This window comes from Pteropus vampyrus, unplaced genomic scaffold, assembly GCF_000151845.1.
Source record: "Pteropus vampyrus isolate Shadow unplaced genomic scaffold, Pvam_2.0 Scaffold513, whole genome shotgun sequence".
In the NCBI taxonomy this organism is placed as follows: domain Eukaryota; kingdom Metazoa; phylum Chordata; class Mammalia; order Chiroptera; family Pteropodidae; genus Pteropus; species Pteropus vampyrus.
In genome coordinates this window covers 447,588-458,514 of record NW_011889294.1, presented here as the reverse complement: position 1 = coordinate 458,514, position 10,927 = coordinate 447,588, and the positions used below count along the sequence as shown (strand labels likewise).

At 51.5% G+C, this 10,927-nt stretch overlaps 1 protein-coding gene across 1 annotated transcript in view; it reads right to left on the bottom strand.

Moving 5' to 3' along the window:
- Window positions 1–10,793, bottom strand: part of ASB13 (ankyrin repeat and SOCS box containing 13) — a 27,483-nt gene extending 16,690 nt beyond the window's left edge. Inside the window, exons 1-2 of the mRNA XM_011383338.2 lie at window positions 10,505–10,793; window positions 1,811–1,998 (exon numbers count right to left, since the gene is read on the bottom strand). Of these exons, the coding sequence (XP_011381640.2) occupies window positions 1,811–1,998; window positions 10,505–10,778 (462 nt within the window). The 5' untranslated portion in view covers window positions 10,779–10,793. The remainder of the gene's footprint in view (window positions 1–1,810; window positions 1,999–10,504) is intronic.
- Between the last annotated feature and the right edge of the window lie 134 nt (window positions 10,794–10,927).

Here is a 10,927-nt window from a genome sequence, read left to right as displayed (position 1 = left end):
CTTGGTCTGTCATTTAAAACGTGTCCGCCAGCTGGGCGCATCTGAAACTTCTAGTCTTATCTCCCGGGAGCTTCTGACGCAGTGAGACCGGACGTCGTGGTCCCCACGCCTGGCCTTCCTCCGCCCCTCCCACCATCGCCAAGCCCGCCCATCCGAGGAGGGCAGCTGAAACCCCACCTGCTCCCCGATGCTGCAGGACCAGCTTCCCCTGTCCTCAGGGATGTGTCTGGGTCTCGTCCCCCAGCTAGAGCAGGGGCCCACAGGGTCAAATGACAGTGAACACTGAGAGAGGCCACAGCGTGGATCGGTCTCTGGTGTTAGTGTCTGAAAGGCACCGAGTGTCTGCTGAGCATAGAATCCTGTTCAGTCCTGGGCGAGGAGTCTCCGGGGGGAGAGCTGGGGACGCCCGCGGCCGAGCCACCAAGAGCCGATACAGACCGGGAGCAATCCCGGGCCAGCCGATGGCTTCCACGTCTGCCCACACAGCTCCCTTCCGCCCGACTCACCGCTCATGCAGGCCTCGTGCAGCGGGGAGGCCGTGTACAGCGGGGGGTTGACCTTGGCCCCGTGGGAGAGCAGGAGCTTCACACACTCGATGCTGCCCGAGGCGCAGGCGTCACAGAGCGGGGTGCTGCCGTCGATGTTCCGAGCTTCCACCTCGTGGGCAGGAAGAGACAGGTGTCACGGGGCAGAGGGGAAAGCTCGCTTTCTCAATCTGATGCACGTAAGACACTCCTCAGTCTTTCTAAGTTCTTAGGTTTTCTAGCATGTGCTGAGGAGCCACGCGGGCAGGGAGCACTCAGACAGAAAGGGACCTGGGTTGGGGCCGCCCACCAGCCTCCTAAGGACACGCATCGTCCTGTCCGGCCACCGCCCCAGCACCCAATATGCACAGCGCAGGCGAGGGGAGCTCCAGGTTCCAGCCGAGGAAGGCAGGGCATAAAGACGGGCTCTAATGCCAGCCTCAGCTCGGCGTGTCTGAAACTGCTTAACATGACCCCTCCGGGTGGGAAATCAGAGGGCGGGGAAAGGCAGCTCCCCAGCTGGCAGATGCTGCATAGAATCTGTCCAAACCTTGTTCCCTTCATCTCGACCCGCCTTCACGGCCAAGCTTCGGGAAGCGGTACGCAGTTCACCATTGTCACTTGTCCCACACCCTGAACCCTGACCCTGGAGCCTGCATTCCCCCGATACCACCCAGCCCAGCAGTGTCCAGTCAGCTCGCCCAGCCCACTGTCAAATATCCAGCAATTCCGCCAGCCAGAAAGCACCGGCGGCTGAGATCGCATGGCATTACTTACACCAGCGGAAGCAGCCGAGCAGATCAGAATCTCGTTTTGTTCCTGTTTACCTTTCTTCTAGGGAACAGTGTGCCAGCACCTCAGTCACCCTGTTGCCTGAGCCAAGGCCCCGCCAGCTCTCCCGGGAGCCCGTGTCTGCCATGAGCACAACCTGCCAGGCCCCCACCCATGCCAAGCAGGGCGTCCCCTCCACCATTTGGCTAAAACTGCCTTCTCTTTGCCCACCCAGTGACCCCAACCAGTCAAGTCCATGACCACACTTACTGGTCTTAGTGTGCACTTGACACAGACGGCCCCTCCGGCCTGCGGCTCCCACCAGACCCCAGTCCGGTTTCCTCCTTCCCTCAGTCTCCTTCCGTGGTTTTTTTTACTTTCTGAGCATTTGCGAATCACAGAAGACTCACCCCCAATCCCTTCTTTTCCTCCCTCTACTGTCCCTTTGGCTGGTCCCACCCCTGTTGACAGCCACAGCCGGTCTTGCGGGGTGTCCCGAAGGGAAGGCGGCTCACCTGGGCACCAGCGGCCAGCAGCAGCTGCACGCACTGCGCCTGGCCCTGCAGGCTGGCCGCGTGCAGGGGCGTGATGGAATCCACCGTGACCTGGTTGACGCAGGCGCCGCTCTCGATCAGCTGCTGCAGCCGCAGGGCCTCGCCCTGCTGGGCGGCCTCGTGCACGGCCGTGCGCTCCACCCAGAAGCCTGGAGGGGAAAGGACCGGGTGCTGAGCCCAGGGTGCTGAGCCCACGCACAGGGGCCCTTACGACACTGACGCCAGACGTGGCCACGTGATTTGCCCACACACTCCTCTCGATCCTGAAGGCCACAGGCCCATCTTGGGTGGCATACGAGGGCCTTTGTGACCCACCTCCTTAGCCCATCTCCCACACCACCCCACGAACCCCACTTCTCAGTCACACGCGCAGCTCATCACTGCCTCTGCCGTGTCACACCTGTGTCTCCGCGCATGTCTTCTCTGCCTGAAATGCCACCATTGCCCCCGCCCCAAGCGTCCGCCCTGCAATTTGATTTTTCTAGATTGTTTTCTGGCCTCTGTTTCGTTAATTTCCTCTCTAATCTTCATTTCTTTCCTTGTGCTTTCTTTCAATTTAGTTTCCTCTTCTTCCAGCATCTTAAGATGGAAGGTTAGGTCATTGATTTGAGGTCTTTCATCGTTTTTAATACCGGTGTTTACTGCTATAAATTTCCTCTAAGTACCGCTTGAGCTGCATCTCATAAATTTGGTGTGTTGAGTCTTCATGTCCATGCATCTCAAATTATAATTATTCATTTTTGCATTCCGACCTCATCAAGTACGTGCTCAACAAACCTGTCAATAAATAACAAAGGCGCCATCCTATCTCCAAATGGACTGGAATTCTGTCTCTTCTCATCTCATCGCTCCCTGCCCGCCACCCACCTCCAGCCCTTTAGAATGAGGTGCACAAAACGTGGCCCCGACCTCCCTATTCCTTTAACCACGGTTCTCACACGTGAGCATCAGCATCCCCTGGAGGGCTGAGACCCACCCCTAGAGTTTGGGTCAGTAGGTCGCAGGTAAGACCCGAGAATCTGAATTTTTCATACGTTCCCAGGTGATGTCGATGCAGCTGGCCTGGGGACCGCACTTGGAGAACCATCGCTTTAGACAATGCTCCTCTGAATAAAGCCCGTTCTCTGCCGCTCTGGCCCATCCACTCACTCCCCCCACCCCCGCCACCTCCCTCTCCCCGTTCATCCTAGATAGCTTCTACTTGCACCTCTCCTGACTGAAATCCAATGCTTATTTTCTCCAGGACGCCTTGCCTCCCTCAGCTCCCCTCTGTGCCGGGATGGTAGCCCCTCCTCTGAGCCCCCTCAATGAATGGCGTCTGTCTACAGTATTTTACTCCCCAGTCGTACCTATCTGTCTTGCCCAGGAGCCAGAGAGCCTGTGTGACCCCATGAAATTGGGATGAGATCATGGGGCAGGGTAGATGAAGGGAGAGCTGAAACGCACAGCGAGATTTGATTCCCACAAAATGCGTAAGCCACTCTCGTGGAACGTTCTACTTAAGGTCTCAAGAAGGGGCCCTAGTGTGTTTCCCAGTGGTAATTCAGTCATCTGCGGGCCTGTCTTGGAGTGGAGTGAAAAGTGGCTACAGGTCACTTTAAATTCAGTCTAGGGGGAGCAACACCCCAAGGGCAGAATGAGCAGCTGCGACCCTAAAAAGAGGAGAGAGCAGGGCGAGGCCCTAGGACTCGCCGCAGAAGGAAACGTGCAGCTCAGGAAGGCTGGGCCCCGGGGCCTATGGCAGGTAGCCTGGCACGGCTCCCACAGGTGTCCCATCAGCGGCTACCTGGAGATACGTGGCATCTTCCACTGCAGTGTACGAAGACGAATGGGATGGGATAGTCAGCATTCACGGTCGCGGGGGACATGCAGATAATACACAACAACACGATGCCTGCGATACTGGAGGGATGTTTAAGTGATGGGAACTTAGAAGCAAGGCCACCCAGTGTCCAGAGCCAATCGAGAAGGCATCTCGGAGGAGGCGGGCTGCAGTGAGTCCACGACAAGTCTGACTCGTTTGGCTGAGTATTCCCAGCACTTGGCACGGGATATGGCTCAGCGAAGATGCTCATATCCGCCCGCTTGTTGAATGAATAAGTGAACGAACGGAGGGAATTACTAAAAGAAATGATAAAGTCTGGACATAAGAATTCTTAAAGAACATCTAATTTTCTTTCTTTACGACCAGTCTATAGAGGAAATGCAACTTACTGGTAACCAGCAGCAGCCATGGAGGGCAGATATGAGAAGCAGCAGGTGTGAAAACAGAAAAAAGAAACCTGTGTACGTCAAAGGGCGTGATCAACGGACTGAAAGGCACTGGAACGGGAGAAAATATTTTCAAATCGTACACCCGAAGGAGTTAATATCCAGAATCCATGAAGAACTCCTGCAACTCAACAACATAAACAAACAATCCCATTTAAAAACTGGCAAAGGACTTAAACAGATATTTCTCCAAAGAAGATATACGAATGGCCTACACACACATGAAAAGATGTTCGGCATCACTAATCATCAAAACCAAACCAAAACCAAACAAAAACAAAAACAAAAACAAAACCACCGTGCGCCATCGCTCACACCCATCAGGACGGCCACTGCCCAAAAAAATAAACAAATAAATGTTGGCGAGGATGTGGAGAAAATGGGCCCCTGTGCACTGTTGGTGGGAACGTGAGACGGTACAGCTATGATGGAAAACAGTACTCTGGTTCCTCAAAAAATTAAAGAGAATTATCATATGATGCAGGAATCGAAAGCAAGATATTGAAGAGGTATCGGCACTCCCGTGCTCACTGCCGCATTACTCACAATAGCCACGAGGGGGAAGCACCCCCAGTGCCCACGGATGGGTGAATGAATGAAGAAATATGATTTATCCGTAGCATGGAATTTTATTCACCCTTAAAAAGGAGGGAAAGTCCGTCACGTGCTACATGAATGAAACGAGTCCATTATGCTAAGTGAAATAAGCCTGTCACAAAAAGGCAAATATATTTATATGATTCCACTTGTCTGAGTCATCAAATTCATAATGGCGGAAAGTGGAACCGTGGTTGCGGGGGGCTGGGCGGAGGGGAGAAACGGGGGTCTAAGAGCTGCAGAGTTTTCTGCGTTGAAAGAAGAAAAAGTTCTGAATATCTAATGCACAGCAATGTGCATATAGCTAACTCTGCTGACCTGTACACTTAAAATTTATCATCCATCTTAACCACGTCTATGTGTGTGTGTTTTTAACCACAAAAATTTAAAAATTATTTTTAAAAAAGTAAAATGATGGAGGAGGCCTTGGGGGTGAGGAGGTTGTCACCTGCAGCTGGTACCAACAACAGGCTGTCATTGACAGAGATGGTCACAGTGGCGGGGGAGGGGAACAGGGGTGGCCTCTGGTGACTCCAGGAAGGGCTGAGAAGCAAGGGGAGGGGAGGAGCACCCCTACATAAAGGCCATGGGGGCTGCGTGGTGCCCAGGAGCTGTACGACCACCAAGGCCCTCCCTGGGGGCTCAGCCTTCCCTCACTGAAGAGGTGGGGCGTTATTAGCCTTAAAGCAGAAAGACACAGCATGGAAAACACTGTACATTAGTCCATGGCCGGGCTTGAACTCAGGCTGCATTCCAGCCCTGTGCCTGGACCCCAGCTGTGACGTGACACCCCCACCCCCTAGGAGAGGGGCCACCTGGAAACCTGAGACCCTCCCTTTGTTCTGGCAAGTTCCTTCTAGGATGAGCACTGCCCTAAATCTCAGCCCTTCCAGTGATTTGGTTTCCTAGCACCCCTCTTCCCACCGCCCCCCTCCTGCCACACCCCCCTCCAGTCATCCCATCCCACCCTGCCCTTCCTGGGTCCCCTCCCGAGCACAGCTGGACCCTAGGCGGATCACACCGGGGATGCTGAGGATGCCTCGATCGCCCCAGGGCAGACTCCACGCCTCTGCCCCCCCCACCCCCAGTCCACAGGCCCTCCAGCATGGAGTCCCGACCTCTGTGCAGCCTCCCCACTCCACATCCCTCCCATTGCCCCAGAGGGCCTGTGCCTGTGACATGCAGCCTCCCCCCGAGGGCCCGGGAGCACAAGGCTGTTTGTACAAAAGCTGACCACGAAGCTAAGAGCTGAAAGGACCTTGGAAATCGTTTACAGTCGGCTCTTCCAGAAAAGCACGTATACCCATTTCATTGATAGTAAAGGAATAAAAAAAAGGGTCACAAACCCATAAAGACAAAGAGACGAGCACTAAAGATGACAGTACCTCTGCAGAATGGACCAAGGGTCAAGGACACACTGTATGTGAAAGATCCTGGCACTTTGGCTTAATAAATGATCTTTGTCACGACCAGCAATTGTGAATAGTGCAGTCTCAGAGTTTCAGTGCACTGCAAAGTAGCAGTCACCTGGATTCTCAAGGGCAAACAAAAATATTTATTTATTTATCTATCTATCTATCTATCCATCCATTTATTTATTTATTTATTTATTCATTCATTCATTCATTCATTCATTCATTCATTTATTTATTTTTGTAGAAACTTAGGAAATGGGGCTGACTATCCGGTTGCTTTTTAAGAGATTTTTTCAGCCAGGTCTTTTTCAATGTTTTCATGCCGAATACCCAAAGTATCGTTTGTCAGTAACCGTGATGTCAAGTGGGGTTTTAAGAGTTAAATGAGGTAAAAATGAAAAAAATAAAATAAAATAAAAAGTTTCCCTTCCTATAGGGACGAGACAGTCAAAACTTGGTAAGAGAGGGAAAAACAGAAAGTGAAAGAGAATAAGTGAAAGCAAAAGAGAAAAAGAAGGGAACGCAGACTGCTAAGGGCTGAAAGACGGCCGGGGAGCAAGGAAAGGGGGTGGGGGGCGGGGCAGCTCCTCAGCGCACTGCGACGCCCCTCCCCCACCCCCTCCGCTCTCGCCCACCCCAGGTCTTCCTTCTCTAACGTCAGAACCCAGGTGTGTGTGTGGCGGGGGGATGCCCACACACCCTAACCACCGAGCAGGCGTCCTCCATGCCCCTCGTCTGGGCCTGGGGACCTGGGGACGTTTTTCACTGGAAGTCATCTAAGCCACGGGTTTCTCACCCTTGGAGGTCATGTTTCTCCGGGCCGGGTGGTGGGGAGGATGGCACGCAGAGGTCAGCCCAGAAAAGCGCTCAGTAAGAGTCTGTCACTCACTACGTGTGATTTCTTTTGAGTGCCTTCATTTGCCCGAAATAGGCTTTTTTTTAAGTTTGTTTACAAGTCCTGTTTGAAGTGCGATTTTAGGATAAGCTTTCCTGCTCTAAATATCTCTCTACCTATGAGAAAAGGCCCTGGGTGAGGGGTGTGGGGAGACCTACAGATGCTGACAGACACCCAAGTCCACGGAGTTCCTGATTCAGTGGAAGCCAGGTCCCCGCCCACACTCCCTGCATGAAATCAAAGCAGCCAGCCTGCCTCCCCACCCTCTCCACAGAGCCTCTCTCCAACACAGATGCACGGCCCAGGTTTATACGGAAAGAGAAAGAGATCAAAGCAGAAGGAAAATAAGGAATTCTGAAGCGACCTGGCCAATGCAAGGAAAAACGTCTAAAGAACTTGTCTTGAAACTTCAGAAGAGAGGACAGAAAATAGTGACATAGCAAGGGCCTTTCTAAATGAAAATTCAGGGAATAAGAAGGACTTTTGGGCAGTGAAAAAAAAACATAACAAAAATGAAAAACAAATCCAATGAAAGAATTGGAAAATAAAGTTCAGGAAATCTGGAGCGTAGAACAGAAAAACAAGGACATGGAAAGTACACCGCCCCCCCCCCCAAAAAAAATAGTAAGAAAAATAAAGGTTCCATCCAGGAAGTCTGAAATCCAATGAGCAGGGGTGCCAGAAAGAGAACAGAGAATTCCCAAAGAAGTTACACTAAAAAGTCCCTGAATTAAAGATGAGAGTCTAGTTGAGGAGGGTCTGCGTGTAGTCAGAATGACGTATAAAAAGGGCCCACACCAAGCCACACTGATCAGCAAGGATCGGGAAAACTCCTAAAAGTTTCTAGAGAAGAAGGGGAAAAAAATCACATTCAAAGGACCAAGAATTAGAATGGCATCTGATCTCTTCAAGCAGTTCTAGAAACTTAAGGACAGAAGCGATGTCTTCAAAATTCTGTAGGAAACGCATTTCCAGCCCAGAATTCCAAACCCAGCCAGGCTGCCAACGACGCGTGGAGATGGACCCAAGACATCTGGGGACAACTAGCAAGATCTCAGCTCACCCCCTCGTCACTCTTTCTGGGGACATTCCCGGAAGGTGAGTCCCACTGAAATGAGGGAGTTAAATCAGGAAAGAGGGAGATGCAGTTTAAGATGCTGTCTGAGGTTTCTCTACTAAGTGACATTTCTAGAGAGTTCTGGAATGCTGCTTTAAGGCAGAAACAAATGTGATTTGAGAAGACTTTGGGGAAGTTTATTTCTCAGCCAGGGCACTGATCACCTAGCTCTCTCAAGGTGCTTTCAATACAATGGTATGTTTTAAAAATCCATAACTCTGCAGACGCAACAGAAGGATGAACTTGGATATAGGTTCCCAGGCACCGGGTGCCCGTGACTGCAGACCGACATCCCAAAACTGGGCCAGCACTCCAGGTGATCCTACACACCAAGGAGAGACAAACCTGCTTGACAAGAAGGGCGGGAACCTTTTAGTGTAAAACAAGAAGCAACTGAAAAGACTAAAAACCCCATCCGAGTTTAAGCCTCAGCTTTGCTTCTTTCCAGCTGTGTGAACTCAGTTTCACCTTAATTATCAAAAGCGATGACTGTCTAGCAGCTGTCCCAGGGCTTGCAGCTGGCGCCCTAGCAGCTCGGTGGCTCCCGTCACAGTCCCAGGAGGAGCAGCCTCTCCCTTTCCTCTCTCCATCCCATCTGAATACCAGTAGGTGGCTGTGAACTGTGTTTAGAGTTCTCGGCTAAGGGTAACTAACTGCAGGCCAGCAACGGATAACTTTGCTTAGAGACCAAAGTCCCTAAGGCACCCTTTCACCTTCTGCCAGCCTTGCACTTCCAAGTCAGGAGCTCTTGAGGACGGATGCTGAATATGGGGTCCCTTTTTCAGTTTTGCAAATAGACACTTACCTTTAGTCAATAACAAGCTGGATTACATTTGCTAAGTTATAAATATCACATTCGCTTTAGGATGTGACTTGTCCTAAATTCTTTGTACTTATAGATAAGGCCATACTGTAAGACTCTGAAATCTTTACCTCTGTGAGGTGTTACATTAAAAAAAAAAAAAGGAAAATCTACATGCTTTGGTTGGAGTACATCACACATACAGAATTTGAGGTCAGAATGTTTAAAATAGCCCGTGATGTACTTCTGTTGGGGTAGCAGTGTTTTTTTGGATTCAACACATTCAGCTGATTCATTAGCATTGAAAATGAAAATGTCAGGACATATCTTGGAGAAATATATTAAAACAAAGTCAAAAATATCCATGACCCCAAGAAGCTGCATCCATCCATTAGTTAAGAATGTGTTTTACTTCTAGAGACACATTCCTTAAACTACGCAAAACAAAACAAAATAAAACAAAAACATGCTCAGAAATTATGCTGTGCTATTGAGTATTCTACAGGAATAAAAATATTCAAATATGTGTTTAAATAGGTTTCCACGGTTAGCTAGTCATTGCTTATTTAATTGAGCCAAAGATAGATCACACCAGCAGGGTCAAAGTCTTGTGTCTGCCTGGGGCGGAGTGCCAAGTAAAAAACATGTCTATTAAATGCCTTTAAAGGATCATATCGAAGGTAGCTCTTTTGCAAAATAAATTAAATGACTTTGCCTTGCCATGACTGAAATTCCTCTTAAGCTAAATGTACACTCAAGAGACTTCTCACTTTGATTCCTACTACTGTTTTTACCTGTGTAAACATACTTCAGATTTTGTTTTCTTTCCAGGCTTTCAAAGCTCATTTTATTCACCATAATATTACTTCACAGGCAGGAAAGTTTGCTTCCCCAAAGAATGTCCCTTTGTCCCCCAAGAATGAAATGAATTCATTTCAAATTCTTGGCGAGTCCAAATGATAAGAAAATTCAGTGAAGAACCGAGATTGCAGTGTTTACACAGTGTGACATAATATCACGAGGGCACACACATCCTCCTTCTGGAGCTGATTCCTTCTGTCACACCGGGGTGTATCTGTGGGATGCTAACGACAGTGCCAGGGCTGCCCAGGGAATGGTCTCGCATGGGCATCTTCTGGGTTCTTCTCGAACTTGGCCATGACCACGCACCCCACCCCCACCCTCGCGGCCCCGCATCTCCCCCAAGGTGCTTAACGCTCTGGCGGGTCTACAGTTCTGAAGTCCCGCTACTGTCGCGTCACAATGATGACCAGCCCTGCATGCGCTGGCCAGGGAAAAGGGCTGGGCCACAGAAACCACGTCCGAATGCACCGGATCACCGGACCCGCTCCTTTAAGGACATGGCCATTCAACCTGGGCCCACCGAAACGCCCCTGACGACGCTCTTAGAGGAGGGACGTCATGGATGTCAAAGGCAATGTCAGCAGATGCACCTCTTCGGTCTCCAAGAGCCGGCAAGGGAGGTCCTCTTTTGCCAGACCCGTTTTTCCCGGTACCCAGACCCCGAGCTGCGCCCTCCAGGGTGCCCCGCACGTACCCACGTCGCCCAGGAAGCGGCCGTCGGCTGTCCCGGGCTCCATGCCGCTGGCTGCCACGCGCCTCCCGCTCCGCGTCCCTGCGACTCTCGGTGCCGGGGACAAGGGCGGGGGACCGCGCGGCCAGCCGGGCGGGCCGATCGGAGTCGGGGCCGCGCGTCCGGCGGAGGTGGCCGTGAGCGCTGGGAGTTGTAGTTCCCCTGCGCTGCAGGCGCGCTTCCCCGGACTCGCGGCCAGTGCCGCGTCGCGGCCCCCTGCGTCCGCGCACACATACATGTCCGCGTGCAAAACGTGCCCGTGCCCATGTGCAGAGCGTGTCCCTGTGTCCAAGCGCAAGACACGTGCCGTGTGCAGAACGCGCGTCTGTATTGTCTCTGTGCAAAGCGTGTCCAGCTGCTAAAACTCACTGCCATCTTTTGCATGGA